This window comes from Hyla sarda, chromosome 5 (assembly GCF_029499605.1).
Source record: "Hyla sarda isolate aHylSar1 chromosome 5, aHylSar1.hap1, whole genome shotgun sequence".
In the NCBI taxonomy this organism is placed as follows: Eukaryota; Metazoa; Chordata; class Amphibia; order Anura; family Hylidae; genus Hyla; species Hyla sarda.
The window spans coordinates 242,295,181-242,315,745 of NC_079193.1; the positions used below are offsets into that span (position 1 = coordinate 242,295,181).

General features: G+C 41.6%; 1 protein-coding gene across 8 annotated transcripts in view; it reads right to left on the bottom strand.

Moving 5' to 3' along the window:
* The window catches only part of ZNF236 (zinc finger protein 236), a 161,751-nt gene that overhangs the window by 129,221 nt on the left and 11,965 nt on the right, over nt 1–20,565 (bottom strand). For all 8 annotated transcript variants that reach the window (XM_056521411.1, XM_056521412.1, XM_056521414.1 and 5 more), the window contains 6 exons: nt 17,992–18,156; nt 15,240–15,418; nt 9,738–9,862; nt 5,037–5,209; nt 3,448–3,594; nt 1,887–1,958 (listed from right to left, as the gene is read on the bottom strand). In XM_056521411.1, the coding sequence (XP_056377386.1) occupies nt 1,887–1,958; nt 3,448–3,594; nt 5,037–5,209; nt 9,738–9,862; nt 15,240–15,418; nt 17,992–18,156 (861 nt within the window). The remainder of the gene's footprint in view (nt 1–1,886; nt 1,959–3,447; nt 3,595–5,036; nt 5,210–9,737; nt 9,863–15,239; nt 15,419–17,991; nt 18,157–20,565) is intronic.

A 20,565-nucleotide genomic window follows, 5' to 3' on the forward strand; every position in this document is an offset into this window, starting at 1 on the left:
GAGGAACAGCGACTAACCCATAGAGGGGAGTTCTCTGACTCCTCCGGGGGGGATGTGGCAAGGTAGAGCGCTCCAGAGCAGACACCATTGCCCGGGAGATCTGTACAGGATCGGCAAAAGACTGAGAAAGGGAAGAGACCCAATCCAGGGCAGAATCAGCAGGCGGAACAGACATAGGGATCTCCAGGGCAGTAGGCAGAGCTGGGCTGGATCAAGGTGGTGCAGGAAGCACAGGATGGCTCAGTAGAGCCGCCAGACATTTTAGTCCTGCAAGTAGCACAAGAGTAATAAGTGACCAGGGCCGGGGGAGGCGGAGGAGAAGAACGTCAGACCGTGGGTTGGACATGAACACCAGAGTGTCAGACAACACGGCAAGAGCTCATCCAGATCTGATGCCCAGGATCAGGAATGCTGACAGTGGAAGCTGGAATCAGGAACGCTGAAGCTGGAACACCGCTGGTGTCAGGAACACTGGAGCTAGGAATGCGGCGGCAGATAGGAGCACAGGAGCAAGAATACCGGAGCCAGGAGCAGGAATGCCCGAGCCAGGAGCAGGAATGCCCGAGCCAGGAGCAGGAATGCCCGTGCCAGGAGCAGGAATGCCCGTGCCAGGAGCAGGAATGCCCGAGCCAGGAGCAGGAATGCCCGAGCCAGGAGCAGGAATGCCCGAGCCAGGAGCAGGAATGCCCGGGCAAGGAGCAGGAATGCCCGGGCAAGGAGCAGGAATGCCCGGGCAAGGAGCAGGAATGCCCGGGCAAGGAGCAGGAATGCCCGGGCAAGGAGCAGGAAGGCCCGGGCAAGGAGCAGGAATGCCCGAGCAAGGAGCAGGAATGCCCGAGCAAGGAGCAGGAATGCTGGAGCCAGGAGCAGGAATGCTGGAGCACTGCTAGGGAGACACGTACAGCCCAAGTCCTGAGAGAAGATGACGGACGCTCGTCGCACACAGGGACAGGGGAGGGGAAGGAGCTGGACCATGCTCTGATAGGGCAGGAGGGGGAAATTCTGTCCCTGCTGAGACCTTATAGGGGGAGAATGACCCCTGCAAGCACACATGAGCATAAGGGGAGGAACTATCTGACCTCCTGCTTCACGCACTGACCAGGGAAGAAGGAGAGAAGCAGAGTTACGCGCTGTGCTAAGCCACTGGACTGTGCGGCCAGCGCGCATAAAGTATTCTTGGGTTGGCTGGAGGGAGAGGAGTGCCAGGCACAGTGTGCATGCGCACATGCAGCCCAAGCCCTCAGAAACCCTGCCGGGACTGCGCTAAGTGGGAGGTCAGTTCCCCTAGCATGCACACATGCACAGCCGGGGTTACCCCATCCCATAAAAAAATGAATACCTCCCCATGAGATAAGACACCAGAAAAAGACAGGTGACCCAAAAGGGAGGAGGGGTGGGCGTAGAGGAGTACATACTCACCTATGATGACATACTCACCCTAAAGACTTTAGCCAGCTTATGGCCCCACTGCATCATCCTGGCTAAAGGTGAGTTGAGCAGGGGCAGGTGCCCGGACCCGAGAAACAAATGTACTCTTATGCTTATTTTTTTTTTTACATAAGTTATACACTGTCTAGTAACCCTTTCTTTACCATGAAATAAGACTACAAAAATACTTGATAAAGAACTATTTAATTTCACTTGTTTGCATGATTGCAAGTGGATATAAAAGCTCCCAGAAAGAATAGAAGAGGCAAGTGATTGATTGTAATAGCGGTAAAACTTCAATCAGTACAGAAACAGTTTCCCCTCAGACCTTGTAAAATGTAAATCCACAGATTTATAAAACAGCCATTTGATGCAAGCAGTCGACAATGCATAAAGCAGCAACTAGGCAAATGAAGGACAAGTGTAATATGCATTTCTTTTGAATTTATGGTACTTACATTTTTCCATTTTTCATCAGAAGACGGCTGCATAAGATTTGTGTCAGATATTGCAGGTGGCTGTGATGTATCCTTGAAAGAGATATTTACTAATTAATATGAATCCAAATGTAATCCACAAACATCTGGCACTGAGAACACGGAATAAAGCCAAACTATTGAAATCTTTGTAAACCACTTTGGTCTAATAGAACCCCCCTTTTAGGGGTTGGGGTGGGCATGAAGAATTGCCTGTTCAGACAATTTGTGGCTGTGTTGGACTACCGCTATGGCCACTGCAATTTCTTATGCTGACGCCAACCCCAGGAAGTGCGGCAGAGCAAATCTGACTAAGGCACGAGGAAGGTTTTTCTTCTTACCACCTGCCTAAACACTGAACATTCAAATTTTCAGGAAATCTTTTTGACGGCAATGTGCCTTTTTCTCGCTTATAGTGTGACAGGCCCAAGTTCCGTCATCACCAATTGGCACCATTGCTAGGTAGCCATGTCCACTCCACCAGTACCTAGATTTTGTAGGTGACAGGCGCTATAATCACCAACCAAAGATGAGAATCCAGTCCCCAAAGGGGACCTGTCTGTATCTACTGGTCACAGGTGGTATCACATGTGGCACCACCCTCAAGCTTTTCATTTCTTCTCTTTTTCTGGTAGCAGATTTTCATTTATTAATTAAAATCTCAGTATATTCTGGGCTTAAGAGCCCAGTGGGCGGTCAATCAGTGATTGACAACTATTTGGACATGCAAAGTTATACAGGGAAGACTGCCCATTGGACTCCTAAACCTAGATAAAGCAGAGATTGTAATCAATAAATGATATGATTTAATGAATCTATTTACACAAAGTAGGTATCATTCTGCTCAGCTCTTCTGCTCTACAACATGTTGCTGGTAGATTATAAAGCATTTGCATGGTGACAGTTTTTTTTGTTTTTTAATGCACATTATTAGTTTGGTACTCCCTACCAGCTTTCACTATGACTTGTTCCCAGTTTCTGTTTCATTTACCTCCCTCTACGTAGGGATGGTTTTGTAGTATGTTTATACTTAAAATTTGATAAAAAAAGAATTATTTAAAAAAATGCACATTAATAGCATTTACATTACTAGGATTTATGGAATGGTCTAAGTGAGAGCATGCCCCATTCTATAAACTGAGAACCTACCGGTAGGTGACCGGTCATAAAAGTCTCCCTGATGGCTTTTAAATCTTCAGTTAACTATGCTTTCCTTTATTGTCCCACAACCTCATTATCCTAGTCCAGTCAACCTTATAGTGTTCTATATATTATCTTAATTATTTCATCTTCAGGTCAAGTTTCCATTTGTTCATCAATCAGTAGCTCCCACTGAAGTCTCTGATTATCCTGTTTTCTCTACTAAAGTTTTGATGATGCTATAGATAACCACATTAAATCCCAAGTTGCTATGGCTTTCTTACCTTGTAGGAACCCTACAAAGGACTTGGATGAGTTATAACATTATTTATACATACAACTATGCAAAAGTCAGTACCCATGAAGAACAACTAAACATATTGATGTAAAAATCTCAATTTACCATAGTCACATGTGAAGTTGCTCCAGTGGTAGAAGGTGCAGCCTGGGATCCCAACACATGCATTTTACTAATATGAGTATTGAGACTACCCAGGCTCTTGAATACACAGCTACAGTCTGTGCAGTGATAAGTAACTCCATTTTTCACCTAAAATATAAACAGTTTAAAATGAAGATCATGTCAATGTGTGTACTTGCATATAATGAAATATACTATACATGTTTCAAATCCTGTACTAGTTTTTGGGAACCCCAAAATGTTGCATGAATGTAGTAAAATAAATAAAAAACTTCTACCGCCATTGAATGTTTTATTACATTATATCTTTTTATAGACATCAAGGCTACAATTCTTCTGATTATCTAAGGACTCTTTCACACACATTTCAGGTTTTCTTTACCTTAAGAAAAATGTAACACACACCAGCTTTTGTATTTTGAGCTTTATGTGCTTTTAAAAAGGAAATCTACCACCAGTTCTACAACTGACCGCTGGAAACAACCCCCTCCCCCCCACAGAGCGATCTCCCGTACGGGGAACGGCACTGCCGTGGGGTGGGGATAAGTTATATTAGGCTGCATTTCTCCTTTCATTTGTTTTTGTGGTGTGTTTTATTTTATTTTTTATTTATAAATAAGTGTTTTACTGTAATTACATGAGTTTTTGGTTGTGCACTGTTGATTACCTACCATTACAAATCATTACATTTATTGAGTGAAGGGTTTCTCTTCAACAACAAAATTAAGACTATAACTTGAGATGGTTTTGGGATGCCCCCTCACATAGACATGAATGGAGGGGCGTGGTGTGACGTCATGACCATGGCCTCCAGAATCCAGCGTTCTGAACATAACGTTCAGAACGCCAGCTGTCTGCATGGAGATCGCGGGGGGTCGCAGTGACGGGCCCCCCATGATCAGACATCTTATTCCCTATCCTTTGGATAGGGGATAAGATGTCTAACAACGGAGTACCCCTTTAATGTGGATTTTCCATTAAACTGCCTGAAAAAAAAAGCCACACCTACAAAACGTTGCGTTATAAAAAAACTGCCCTTCACCTAGAAAAACATTAAAAAGTATTGTTTGTAGTGTGTTTCAATAAACTACCATCACCCCAGAGGAAGGGGGGGTGGATATTCTATAAAGATTTCTTATCGGGTTGGTTGACAAAGTGGGTAAAGTGGGATTTGGACACTTGTTCATTTAATGCAACGGGAAAAAAATAAATACTAATCCTAATCTGATCACTGCTGTGCTGTACCCACTGTACACATTTCCCAGTGAATACACCATGCAGATATGGAATATGGAACTCAACGTATATCGTTTTTTCAGCTTTATGATCGCCATCTACTAGACTTTAATTTACTGGAATCCTAACATCTGCCATGTCTACAATTCAAAATTGAAAAATGTGTTTCAAACATCCCTGTACCAGGATTCAAGTATATATCAATGACAATGCTGCCGAGGTGTACAGGAGAGAAAAAGGCTGCAGAATAAGCCATTATTCCTATCATTTCCTGCTGCCACTTTTGTCAGCTCACATTCTGAAAATAGACAGTAACTAGATAGCCTCGTATTTACCTCTGAATGAACTCGCTGGATGTGAGACTGGAGATTGCCTTTCTGAGAAAAAGCAGCAGGACAAAAAGCACAGGCATGAGGCTTCTCCCCCGTGTGTTTGACCATGTGTGTAGCCAGCGCCCCCTTTTGGTTGAAAGCTTTTCCACACAGGTTACATTTGAAGGGTCTTTCACCTGAAATAAATAAAAATACACAAGTGAGGCTCGGTAATAAAAAAAAAAAAAAAGTTAACCCCAAATAATTAAAATAATAATAATTAAAAGGCTTAGAAGTCATTTCCTTGAGACAGCACCATAAGTTGATTTCGATCAGCACGACGAGAATTTTCTTTTGTTTGTTTTGGGATTTTTTTTTGTTAAATCAAGCCTGACACTTTCAATTTTACCATCTGGTTGATTATCTGCACTTCTCCCTAAATATTCAAGTGGGCTTAAATTTTATTTCATAAAGGTTCATGAATGCGAGGTGTGAATATATAAGACTGAGTGGTCATGAGTCAGGCTCAGGGGATGATTTATCACAGTTGTCAGGCTTATGCTGGGTTCACATCAGCTTTTTGCATCTCCCTTATGGAAATGAGCAACGGAGATGAAAAAAAGTAACTGATCCCATTCATGTAAATTAGCTATACTCTGTTATTGTCCGTCTGTTGCGTTGAATTTGCTTTTATTTTTGAGCAGAGAAGAGACATGCAAGCAGGATTTTATAATTGTTTTTGTAGTAATTTTACATTTGTTGTAATTTTACATTGACGTCTATGGTGACGCAAGTAACTCAGTTATACTGCATTATTTTTATCCATTATTTCAACCATTATTGCTACTGGCTAGCTCAGAAGAAAAAAAATAGAAATGGTTAAAAATAACTAACATTAACAGATGTTTTAACAAATAACGTTAAAACGGGTTAATGGACCCTTATTTTATAAGAAGGTTTTACAAAATCTTTTACCATTTTACTGCTGCTAACATCAGTGTCAATAATGGACATTTAATAATGCATTTGAACAACGCTGATGTGAACACATTGAAAAACGAAATCACGGAACACACCTTCAAATCTGCAGCTTCAAATCCTGAGAATCAAATATGCGCAATATACTGTACATGTAAATACAGCCTTAGGGGTATTCCAGGACTTCTTTTTTCAGCATTTGAGCCAATTATGCCAAGTTATAATACTGTGTAAGATGTTTCTATTATCTTCATGCGCCACTTTGTTCCGTTCTTATGCAGAGACCCATACCCAGAAGTGCTGGAGCTCAAGTCTATATTTTACTGTTGTCCATTCCCAGCATTCCATGTGGCCAATATGTCATTACAACACCACAATATACATGGGAAAGGGATCAATAATACCCGGTTACAGACTTCAACTCAGAAACATTTATTCCACGCACAACTTTTATTCCATCCTAAAAGGGTCATATTGCACACCCTATTTTTATTAAAATAACATATTGCCAGAGGGCTTTTTGTATAAAGGGCCTTGTCAACTGTGACAGTGTCCTCCTCAGTGGACTATCAATAGCTATATGGTGTATTACACAGCAATAACAACCTCTTATTCAGTCATTAGATGATGGTGGTCACCATGGAACATAAAATGCACACTGCACAATGTGGGAAAGGGGGTGAATACACAGAGCGTCTTATATCAAAGGAGGGCGTTGTCTGATCGCTGAAGCGGTGACCAGAGGAGTTCATAGTAAAATAAAAAGACTTGCATTACAGCACTTTCAGATATGGGTCCTGTGCATGAAAACAGGACAAAGTGGTACCCAGAGGTAATAGAAGAATAGTATACAGTATTATAACTTGGCAACATGGGATCAAATCCTGAAATACCCGCTTTAAAGTGTACCATAAGCAAAAACTTTTTCATAATGTGGATAATATTATATGTAGATTTGTGATATACATTGGTTAATAAAATTTGTATATTTTTGAATGAAAAAATGCTGTCCCCGCAACTAATGCCTGTGTGTCTCTGTGAGGAGTCCAAATACAGGAAATGAGGACAGGGCATACAGGACTCTGTGCAGGCTCCTGGCTTGTCAATCAGCCCGATGTGTGAGCCAGGGGCATGTCACAGAGCCTCAGCACAGAGCCCTGCTTGTCCTCAGTATACAGAGCCCTGCTTGTCCTCACTGCACAGAGCCCTGCTTGTCCTCACTGCACAGAGCCCTGCTTGTCCTCACTGCACAGAGCCCTGCTTGTCCTCACTGCACAGAGCCCTGCTTGTCCTCACTGCACAGAGCCCTGCTTGTCCTCACTGCACAGAGCCCTGCTTGTCCTCAATGCACAGTGCCCCGCTTGTCCTCACTGCACAGAGCCCCGCTTGTCCTCACTGCACAGAGCCCCGCTTGTCCTCACTGCACAGAGCCCTGATTGTCCTCAGTGCATATCACCAAATATATGGTGACGATTTTAATATTTTGAAGCTGTAGGCCTTTTCATACTTTATACATTTTTTCCCATCATAAAAGTTGTTTTTCTTTTAACAAAAAGATCAGTTTTAATGCCCTCTAGGTGTCTTTTCTATGTAGATGCTGATTTTCAGAGACAATTTAGCAGGAGGGAGGAGGGTAAAAACACTAGAAAAAAGCATAAATTGTTATATTCCATTTATGAGCTATGTATGTCATTTGTTCAAATGGCAATGCAAAAAAACTTCCATGTAACTAAAAGTCATACAATATAAGCACAAAATGATATATGTGGACATTCTTTTATATCAGTACTTAGAAATTTCTAGGAACCAGAAATTCCTTTATTGCCAATTATAGAAAACTTTATATTAGCACCAGTTATCCAAAGTGACATTTCCAACATAAAAGGTCAGGCTGAATTAATAGCAATATACAGGAACTATATGCTCCTGGAGATCTCAATAGTGAATGCCCTGCAACAGCCATAAACCGAGGAGATATAGATGTGCGATGTACAAAAGGCTCACATAATTATGATCACAGAGGAACCAAAAAGGGATCAAAAAAGGCAAACATGATTTTTTTTTATGGGTAAAGGGTGACCTCTAGTGGCTGAAATTGTAACTAACTTTTCCCTCAGAACAGTAAGTAAAGCAATGTAACCAAATGCATGAAATGCTTTGGTAGCAATAAGAAAACCACTTTAGGCATTAAACTAAAAATATTTTTTCATCTTTTTAATAGAGCTGCATAAAAAGTTTATTTACGCCGATAACTGTGCAGTCAAACTGACAGGTTATCTTGATTCTTTAGGTCAGCGTCATTACAACAAAAGCCAATTTATATAGCTTCAGTCATGTTTTACCACTTATAAAAAATGCTAAACTTTCTCCAATAAAAAACTAAAAACTTTTTATTCAAATAGCGATTTTCCGATTCCCTATAACTTTTTATTTTCCGTATATGAGACTGTATGATGGCTCATTTTTTGCACCGTGATCTGTTTTTTTCATTTTATCGGTACTATTATGGTATCAGACATTTTGATAGCTTTTTACACCATTTTTTTCTGGGATATGATGTAATGTTTGGTATTTTTGTTTATACCATTTACCGTACAGGATAAATAATTTTATACTTTAATAGATCGGACAATTCCGCACGCAGCGATACCAAAATATTTATTGTATTATGTGTACATTTTTTTTTTTTTTTTTACAAAGAAAATGGGAAAAGGGAGCGATTTAAACTTTTTCTATGGAAGGGGTTTATGTATGTGTGTTAAACCTTTATAGCAATTCTTTTTTCACCCTTTACTAATCTCCTTACTGGACTCTTATCTGAAGGATTCCTTCTCTGCGACTTCTTGCCCTCATGCGCAAAAAATGCACATCGGAATCCCATCGAAGTCAATGGGGCTTGGATTTCAGCAAAATTTTGTGTTCTGAGAACACAGAAATTCCGCAGAAATTCTGCTGCAATTCCAAAGGAATTCTGCCGCAATGTGGCAATTCCGTTAAAAGGGTACTCCGCCCCTAGACATCTTATCCCCTATCCAAAGGATAGGGGATAAGATGTCAGATCGCCGGGGTCCCGCTGCTGGGGACCCCAGGGATCGCTGCTGCAGCACCTCGCTATCATTACTGCGCAGGGCGAGATCGCTCTGCATGTAATGACGGGCAATACAGGGGCCGGAGCATCGTTACGTGACGGCTCCGCCCCTCGTGACGTCACGGCCCGCCCCCATCTATACAAGTCTATGGGAGGGGGCGTGGCGGTCGTCACGCCCCCTGCCATAGACTTGCATTAAGGGGACGGGCCGTGATGTCATGAGGGGCGGAGCCATGACATCACGCTGCTCCGGCCCCTGTATCGCCCGTCATTAAGCACAGAGCGAACTCGCCCTGCGCAGTAATGATGGCGGGGTGCCGCAGCGGCGATGCCCGGGGTCCCCAACAGCGGGACCGCGGTGATCTATCATCTTATCCCCTATCCTTTGGATAGGGGTTAAGATGCCAGGGGCGGAGTACCCCTTTAAGCAAGCTTTGCTGAATGGAATTTCTGCGGAATTATGGAAATTCCGCCATGTTAACATACCCTTACGATTCACATCCGAATTAATATGTATTTTATTTTTTATTTGTAAATACAGTGGACAATGCTAATTGCAAGCTTGTATTTTCTTCTCCATTAATTGGGACAGCACAGAAAATCCTAGAACATCTATTGACCTGCTGTCAGATGACAGCACATAAACTCAATTTGCTTACCTGTGTGTATTCTAATATGGCGAGTTAACTGACTTGGCTTCTGAAATGTTTTACCGCAGTGTGGACAGGAGTACGAGAATCCACTTCTATCTATGTTTCTATTATAAGATCTAGAACTTGCGACCCTGGAAACCAAAAATGGAAAAAACATGAATAGTACAGTAAAAGATGCCAGAAATGACATAAATACACAGTAAAGAAACCAAGGACTTCTGATATTCCAGTACTCCAGGAATTCTGCAAGAGCAGTGTTTTGTTTCTCAAAGTGATGTTCTGAATACATTATTGATGAAGAAACCGATACAGCCCTGAATGGCAATGCTGATGAGTAATAGCCAGACTTTGTTGAGCAAATGACTTCTAGAAAGACTTACCTTCATGGTTAAAAATTAGATTTCCAATTTGTTTTTTGTTTTTTAATTCTATTATATCCTTGAATCAGTCGGCACTGCAATAAATAGGAGGATGGTCCCCTACCCAGAAATCTAAATATTTAATGGTGTGCTGTTATACAAAGTGGAAAACCATGCATTTCTGGACACTTTAAACATTTAGTGGTCCCTTTGTCGGGTACATTGATATTATTGCATTATTGTCCAGGTCAGAGGTAAATGCACAAAACCATGCAGCATTGGCAATGTTCATCAATATCAGATGGATTTGATGGGGAAGGGGGAGAGGGGTCCAAGAACACTGCAGCCAGATGTTAGCTGGAAGTGAATATGAACCTTCATACCCAGGTGGCTTTTTTTGCCTTTTTTTATTACTATCTAGTGGCAGTTTTAGGCTCTGTCAGTTTTACAAATCTGCAGCAAACTCTGGTACGGTGTTTTTCCCCACAGACTTTAACCCCTTAAGGACGCAGGACGTAAATGTACGTCCTGGTGAGGTGGTACTTAACGCACCAGGACGTACATTTACGTCCTAAGCATAACCGCGGGCATCGGAGCGATGCCCGTGTCATGCGCGGCTGATCCCGGCTGCTGATCGCAGCCAGGGACCCGCCGGCAATGGCCGACGCCCGCGATCTCGCGGGCGTCCGCCATTAACCCCTCAGGTGCCGGGATCAATACAGATCCCGGCATCTGCGGCAGTTCGCGATTTAAATGAACGATCGGATCGCCCGCAGCGCTGCTGCGGGGATCCGATCATTCATAACGCCGCACGGAGGTCCCCTCACCTTCCTCCGTGCGGCTCCCGGCGTCTCCTGCTCTGGTCTGTGATCGAGCAGACCAGAGCAGGAGATGACCGATAATACTGATCTGTTCTATGTCCTATACATAGAACAGATCAGTATTAGCAATCATGGTATTGCTATGAATAGTCCCCTATGGGGACTATTCAAGTGTAAAAAAAAATGTAAAAAAATGTAAAAGTAAAAGTAAAAAAAAAGTGAAAAATCCCCTCCCCCAATAAAAAAGTAAAACGTCCGTTTTTTCCTATTTTACCCCCAAAAAGCGTAAAAAACATTTTTTATAGACATATTTGGTATCGCCGTAAATGTCCGAACTATTAAAATAAAATGTTAATGATCCCGTACGGTGAACGGCGTGAACGAAAAAAAATTAAAAAAAGTCCAAAATTCCTACTTTTTTAATACATTTTAATAAAAAAAAAATTATAAAAAATGTATTAAAAGTTTTTTATATGCAAATGTGGTATCAAAAAAAAGTACAGATCATGGCGCAAAAAATTAGCCCCCATACCGCCACTTATACGGAAAAATAAAAAAGTTAGAGGTCATCAAAATAAAGGGATTATAAACGTACTAATTTGGTTAAAAAGTTTGTGATTTTTTTTTAAGCGCAACAATAATATAAAAGTATATAATAATGGGTATCATTTTAATCGTATTGACCCTCAGAATAAAGAGCACATGTCATTTTTACTGTAAATTGTACGGCGTGAAAACAAAACCTTCCAAAATTAGCAAAATTGCGTTTTTCGTTTTAATTTCCCCACAAAAATAGTGTTTTTTGGTTGCGCCATACATTTTATGATATAATGAGTGATGTCATTACAAAGGACAACTGGTCGCGCAAAAAACAAGCCCTCATACTAGTCTGTGGATGAAAATATAAAAGAGTTATGATTTTTAGAAGGCGAGGAGGAAAAAATGAAAACGTAAAAATTAAATTGTCTGAGTCCTTAAGGCCAAAATGGGCTGAGTCCTTAAGGGGTTAATAGATGGGACAAATGCCAGCATAACACCATGTATGTTTGCACACCCCAAATTCGTCAATAGAAATCCTTGAGTCAAATGATGAAAGAAACACAAAACCAAATAAAATACAACCTATACTAATACACGCTGTTTTTTAAAAAGCGACACAAAAACTGCATCATGCAGGGAAAAAAAAAAAAAAAAAGATATGGGGTAATTTATTTTTTGCTTTTTGTTTTTCCAGGCCAAAGAATACCAAACAAAAATTTTGTAATTAGGTGGCCTTGACGTGGCGAGTGGGCTTGTACCTTTTGATCAAAATGTATACTAACAACATGTTAGTTTTTGAATTTATGCTGAGAAGCAATTAGATCAAAATACAATATGTAGATGTGCGCCATGTCTGTTTCTTCTACTTGAAAAATTGTGTCTGTTTATAGCCTAATGGAGAAGAAATGTGATCTAAGTGACCCAGCCCCATTTTTTTCCTAAGTATTCATGCTGTTCTGAACGACCAGAGTTCCTTACATAGTATAATCTATAAAGTAGCCACTTTTAAAATTCTTATCATTCCTACTCTGTAGAAAAGTTTTATGTAAATAAAATACAGAAGTGGTACATGAGGTGAAAACTACATATCTTATGTGAATCGTAAAAGTTCCTGTTCATAGACTTACAAAGAACCCCACTAAGGCACTGCAGCCCCTCTGCATTTTTATGTTCTGCTAAAGGGAGTATGAATACTATGAATATTAAAAATTGGAAACCCCTTTATGCTAGTCACAGACATTCTGGTCAGGCTCAATACCCCCATTAAAGCATTGTTGTCACTTGAATAAACTTTCGACATGTTGTCCAGACATGTCAAAAGTTTACATTGCACTGCGTCTCACTTCTCAGACCCAGGGTGAAGCACGCAGCAGCCTCACTCCCTGTCAAAGTGGCCAGCAGAGGAGTGAAGAGCGCTGCCGGGCACTTTACAGGGTTATAACTCACGATCTCAACAACTCTCATGAGTCAGACCTGGTGTGATGTAAACTTCTGAAATGTCTGGTCAACATGTCTAAATGACAGTGATGCTTTAATATAAAATATCACTAGGCCAAACCATGTTATCTCTGTGGATTGTTGAGGCGCTATTATATCCAAGGAAAATAATCTAATTGCACAGGTACATATCCGTCTCATCATCTGCCTACCTGCCTCCACATGTATGTTTACTTTGTATTCTGGAGTCTGATTCATACTGCCCTACCCAGCATACTTTGCTACAAAGAAAAATGATGTTTCAAGATAGGACGTTAGTGTCTCCAAACTAGCTGATGATCAATGTCATCCCATTACTGGCCTAATGGGCTGCATGTTTCAGTGTCCCTACCATACAAGAAACTGATTTATTTGCATAGAGGAGTTCCAGATATATATGAAACTATAAACTCTCCTCAATTAGCTAAGAGAACTTCCGAATATGGCAGGATCTCCCTGCGCTGATCGGAACAAGAGGAGCAGGACATCAAAACTTTCAGGTGAGTAGCTTTAATGACACAAAATGCAAAGCGTTTCGCTGCGCATGCGCAGCGAAAGGCTTAGCATTTTGTGTCATTAAATCTACTCACCCCGATTGTTTATTCATTAACCAGTAGACTTAACTTGAATGCTAGGCAAGTTTGTTATGCCCATGATTTCATTACTTCTTTATGTGGATGTGTTCCCTCTTTAGTGTCTGATACTTTTGCTACTATTTTATAAGGAACCAAACGTTTGTTTATATACTTGTGGGACAAATCTTACACTTTACTGTTAAGCTATAGGACACTGCCTCCTGAATGAAATTTTCAACAGTTCTCTCATTATATGTTGTATATTTTCTATGTATTAATAAACCACCTGATCCTTGTTTCTCTTCAAAGGGTCATTCAACAGCATAATAAATAAAAGTATTTGTAGGAAATACTATATAAAATAAAAAAAAAAACAACCATTAGTGATCTATTGCTCTGGTGTCCCCGTTGGTCTATGTTTATTTGTCCTACAGCAATGACCTAATTTACATCCACATGACCACTGTAGCCAATCATTGATCTCATGAGTGCTTGCATGATATACATTCTGGCATCTTCACTGAGGACAACAGCTTGCCGCTGCAGTCTCATTTTTATTAGGGCTGCACGATATGGGGAAAATGTGCCATTGCGATTTTGGGCCTAAATATTGCAATTTCGATATGCGATGCGATATAACAAAAAAAAATGGTGAAAACCCCCCATTTCATGTCCAATCGCCTCCATTTCACATCTACCTACCCATTTTATGCCCACCGCCTATTTCACATCTCCCCCTTGTCACATTCTCCTCCCCCCGTCACATTCTCCTCCCCCATCACATCCCCCTTGTCCCATTCCCCCTTGTCACACACCCCTGTCACTTTCCCCCACCCTGTCACATCCCCCCCCTTCTGTCACATCCCCCCCTCTGTCACATCCCCCCCCCCTCTGTCACATTCTTGTACTACATCAACACACTGGGTTTCCCGGGCGGATTTCAAATCTTCCGTGGGACCCGGGAAACCTAGTGTATTGCTGCAGTACAAGACCTTTCCCCATCAGCCAATCACTGGCTTGACATGTGACACCACTGCGGCCAGTGATTGGCTGAAAAGGGAAAGGTCCTACTGCCTGTACTAAGAAGAGAGGAAACTCCGGAGCGCACAGAGACGAATCTGCAGGGACCGAGACTAGGTGAGCAGAAAGTTTTTTTATTTTTCTCCCTGCGCCCTTAGCTCTGTGTTTTTCTAACAGGGTGCCTCCAGTTGTTGTGAAACTACTATTCCCAGCATGCCCGGACAGCCTTTGCCGGTCCGGGCATACTAAGAATTGTAGTTTTGCAACAACTGGAGGCCCCATGGTTGGGAAACACTGACTTTTAGTATTTAAATATTTGTTTTTACGTGCTCTGGCCGGCCCCCGTCACGGGAGCCAACCCGAGCAGATAATCGCATGTTTTCCCGGGGGGTCATATCGCTATATCGCAAAAATCGCGATTCTATTGCTTTTGCGATATATCGTGCAGCCCTAATTTTCATATAATATTGTTACTAAACAAAGACTGCAGGGGACTGCTGAAGAATTAACACTAGTGTGGTATTTAATCTAACAAGTAAAAAATTGTGAATTTGTTATTTAATACCGTTTCCTGCAGGTATTTGCATTGATTACACAGTCAGACAATGCCTTTAAGATCTGACGTTGGAAGGCTATCTGCAGATCTAATTTATCTATGTTCAAACATAGCAATGCCATAATATCATTATTGATGGCGAACATTCACAGTTTACATACCTTATTTTAAAATGTGTTTTCATGTGATCTTTAAGCTGTGGAGCAGACTCAAAGGTCTTCTTGCATGACTTGCAGCTGTAGGTCTTGTTGCCAGCCAGCTCTTGACGGTGTTCCTCCATGTGCAGTGACAGATGGCTTTGAAGTGTAAACTCATCACCACATTCAGAACAGATGAGGATCTATGACATAAGAAAGAAAGAAAACTTCATTTTGGAGATTAAAAAAAAAAAAAAAAAAAAAAAAAAAAAAAAGCATTTCATTTTCTCCCAAAAAAAATGTAGGCCCTTTTACTTCAAGTGTTGAGGCTTACATTGGGCTATACTTTATCAACTTGGGAGAAACAAATCTAATGCATCACTATTAGATTAGGTGCAACCCATTAAAGCAAATGGGCCTGCCGGGCTATACATGGGCATCAATGTGAGAGGATGCCATCATATAGCCCGATATATGCCCAAAAATGTAAAACCCACTTCTCAACTCTGTGCTTTAAAAGAACAAAAGCCTACATACTTACTTCACCAACTCCCACAGTGATGTAGCTGTAATATCTTCCGCTTTCCACTCCCAATTACAGAGCACAGGAGGGGAGCAGGACATCACAGGAAGAAGGAATAATAGCACTTGAGCAGAGACAAAAAGATATGACAGCAACAGAGGCGAGAGAGTGAGTGACATATGCGTAGGGTTAAGTAGTAGGAGCCCAATAATTCATTTGTTTACCTTGTGAATTTAGGAATGACAAAATAAGATCATATACAAGAGACATTTGACAGGAAAAATAGCATGCAACGCTATCCTTCATGTCAAAATGATGGACATGCCAACAGAACCTGATGGACCCCAAAGGTCAAAATGGTCTGTCCATCATGCAACAGATCCTGCACTCTAACCGAACAGATAAACAAAGATGACAACACAGGTGTGAAAGAGTTAAAGAGTACCTGTTATTTAGTCATAACATTTTATTCATCTTTCTTGGTGACTCCCCATGATTACAATCCCTCTGCCTTTATTTTCATTATTGGTGCTTTATTTACCTAGTTTTATGTCTATCACTGCTCACTCTTAGTGAGCTCTGCAGTCAAGGGAGGGTTGTTTCCCAGGAGGCACAACCTCATCCAAAGCCCTGTCAGAGAAATTTTTCACCCTTCCTCATCTATGTTGCACTCTGACTCAGGAGCGTACACAGAACAGGCAGAAAGTGCAGCACTGAGCTGAGGACCTGAATCTTGTCTCTGCCAGGCTGCTGAAAGAGACAATCCTGCTTGGCCAGAGGACAGGAATGCAGGCAGGACATGAAGGAGGACCCCTAGTGGCCAGAAATCTAAGCTTGTTTATATAATATAAATATAAGAAATTTTATTCAGAAGTGTATTAGGAACTTACTAGATATGGAGCTACAACATATATTTTTTTTTTCTAAATGACAGGCACCATTTAAAGAGTACCTGTCATCAAAAAAACTTTTGAGATGTTGTGTATTAATGTATTCCAAAGAACTTTCTAATTGCATGTATTACAAAAAAAAAAAAAAAAAATGTATTTCTATGTTTATTTTCAGTTTGAAAAAAATTACCACTACGGGTCTCCTTACATGCCCTGCCCGAAAGTCTCTTATAGAGTTCGGATTCATGCTGGCCTGGCATGAGTCCGATTTCTCATAGTGCAGCCGGGACACTGACAAGCACAGCGCAGCTCCTGCCTGTCAATCGCAGCATGGCACTCCTGACATGGATGGCCAGTTTCTCCTCTCTGTATGGCACGTGCAGGAGGAGACTCAGCAGCTGCCGGCCGTGCTGTGTGCTGAGCCTCCATGCGGTGCTCCTGAGAGGGATCGCAGCATAGAGGAAGAAGGGCGGAAGTGAGCCCAGGCAGGCTTCAGAAATACATTGCGCCTGCCAGGCCACGCCCCCTTATTCCCTCACACACGGAGAGCAGACATAAGATAAGGTACTTAGAAGGTGTTTAAAATTCTTTATTTTTTTTTTTTTTTTTTAAAGCGCAGGGTTAGTGTCAGTAAGAGTCAGGGACAGATGGGGGGGGGGATTAGGGACAGTTTAGTTCATGATAGGTTCCCTTTAAACAAAATGTTATTTCTTTTTTTCCAGACTACTAATTATTTCCAATAAACATTATTTGTTATTATCTATACATACTCTTAAATGGGCACTGTCACTTTAAACAGAACTAGCTGGGAGAAGAGCGTGCTAAGCGAAACAAACTTACAATGTGAATCTATAGGATTGTCATGGCCAGCTGCACTTTTCTCCCTGCTCATTTTAACAATTGGTCCAGGTCGGATCCTGATCAATCTGTATCTAGGACATATGAAAAGTTTTTTAAAGCGACAGATACACTTTAAGTGTATTTTTCATAAAGTAAAAGTATAAAAATAAAAGGTAAAGTAAAAAAGTTCACTAACTAACTATATACTAACTAATATGGCCGCCACTAGTCACTTTTAAGCTTCTGGAGAGAGTGGCCCTGATTTATCACTCTTTCTGTTTTTGACCATAAAAACCAATAACAGCTCAGCTATTTTACCAAAAGTTCTTAAGATATCAATACTGAGATGTGAGCGGTGGCTGTGGGCAAAACCAAACAGTTTTGGTTAAAGGCAGATCAATAAATCCGGGCCAGTGTGTGTTTTTTGTGAACCGGCTACCACAGGTAGTATTTACTAATATTTATGTAAAAAAATAATAAAATTATATTTCAGGAAAAAAAAGGAAATAAAAGTTGTAGTCACCTCTTCTTTCTCATGGAGCATGATGTGGGCTTTGAGACTGGCCACACGGGAGAACTTCTTGTTGCATGCTGGACACATGGGATCATCCCCATTATGTGTGGACTTATGAAGTGTAAGATTAAACTCAATATTAAAGGATAAAGGGCACTGATCACATCGATGAGGCTGCACCAAAAAAAAAAAAAAAAAAAACACGAATAAACAACATATTAAAATACACAGACATGTAAGACATTGCATCTGAGGTTGCTTTCACACTGTGAAATAGTTCTGTTTAGGAACTTCCGCCAGAAGTTCCGTCACTATATCCGCAAAACCCGGCCATTACAAAACCCCTGACGGCCGTGACTAAATTTCAGTGCAGCCTATGGGGTTTTGTAACTGCCCGTTTGCACCCGCATATGCCCGTAATTCATTACGGGCGTTATATAGTGACGGGACATCGTGGCGGAAAAATTATTGCATGCAGTAATTTTTCCGCCACGATGTCCCGTCACTATATAACGCCCGTAACTTCTGGTGGAGCCGTAGCTCAAACTTGAAGCAGGAAACTCACTGTAAAGCTGCCCGTGTGATTGTACCCTGTACATTCACATGGGGGGGGGAGAGGGGCAAACCTCCAGCTGTTGCAAAACTCAGACAGGAGAGAGCACAGAGGAGTACCATCAGACAGGAGAGAGCACAGAGGAGTTCCATCAGACAGGAGAGAGCACAGAGGAGTACCATCAGACAGGAAAGAGCACAGAGGAGTCCTATCAGACAGGAGAGAACAGAACAGGAGAAAGCACAGAGGAGTACTAAAAGACAGGAGAGAGCACAGAGTAGTACTATCAGACAGGAGAGAGCACAGAGGAGTATTATCAGAGAGGAGAGAACACAGGGGAGTACTATCATACAGGAGAAAGCACAGAGGAGTACTATCAGACAGGAGGGAGCACAGAGGAGTCCTATCAGACAGGAGAGAGCACAGAGGAATACCATCAGACAGGAGAGGGCACAGAGGAGTCCTATTAGACAGGAGAGAGCACTGAGGAGTCCTATCAGACAGGAGAGAGCACAGAGGAGTCCTATCAGACAGGAGAGGGCACAGAGGAGTGCTATCAGACAGGAGAGAGAGCACAGAGGAGTGCTATCAGACAGGAGAGAGAGCACAGAGGACTGCTATCAGACAGGAGAGAGAGCACAGATGAGTGCTATCAGACAGGAGAGAGAGCACAGAGGAGTGCTAGCCCACCCTCACTTACTGGACTTTGTCCATGCCTGTGCTTCAGCTTGGAAAGCCATTATGTTATAAAAAGGTCATAACATTTTCTTATAAAGTACAGTAAACCCTCAACTTACAATGACCTCAACATACAATAGTTTCAACATACAGTGGTCTTTTCTGGACCATTGTAACTTGAAACCAGACTCAACATACAATACTACGGACAGTCCAGATCTGCAAAACATGTCAATGGCTGGAAGAACTGACTAATTAAAATGGGCATTTCACTGGTAAAACCCCTGTATTACTGAAGTGCATGCACTGACTGACTGTCTGTCTGGCTGCCCCCTACAGGTACAGGGAGGTATTACATTTTCTGTACTACTCTTTACCTGTGCCACAGTTAGCTGCTCCTTTGGACACAAAGTAAAAGCGGCTTCATTTTACTTTTTTAAGATAATGTGTACTGTACAGGGCCCTGAAGAAGCTCCTGTCTTCTACATACTGTAAAGAAAGGAAAGAAAGAGGCGCGCTCCTAGTGTAATACTGTTGGTAATTATGATGAGCAAGTGCAAGTTAATGCACCTTACCGTGTCCTGTTGCGCTGAGGGCACAACACCTCGATGTGCATGCAGGCTTGCACGAAGCCAATCTCGGAGCGGTATCACCGGTGCTGGTAAGTGGCTGCCTCTGCGTCCTTAACCGTGACTGGCAGGTCCGGTAAAACGTAACTGGATTTTGTAGAAAATTTGGACGAGACACGGCGCCTTCTTGCAGTAGATGGGTGGAAATAAAAGATAAAAACTAGCCCAGGTAATACCAAAAAGGCTATTTTTATTCAGGGTGCAACTTAAAAGTTTCGAATCCGGACCGGGTTCTTCGTCAGGCAAGTGGATTACAGACAGAAGTGGCGGCAAATTAAAATATCCAGTCCAGCCGACTGCTACCAGGTCACGGGGTCACGGTCAGCTGGAAGTTACAACTTAAAATTAGCATCCAACAATAAAATTGGCATAAAATTACAATGATCGTAGTGTAAAAGAGATCTAAACATTAAAACAGCTCGAAATATTAAGTATTGAGTGCTTTGAGTGCAGTGTTAATCTCAGGTTCTCTGTTTGATGCTGTTGAGTCAGGTGGACATCGCAAGCAGTTCCAGGTGTGTATATTTGGAACTAACCTTGTAGGTTAATTGGTTTAATTGAGGGATGCAGTTTTGTTACCTAGTACATATGTAGCTTGCGGGAGTCGTATGATTGCACATTGGGAGATGTAGATCACATGGTTATACAGTTATGCGCACTTCTGATTGTATATATTAGGCTTTTTCTTATGGTTGAAAAGTAATTTGCCACACGGTTATACAA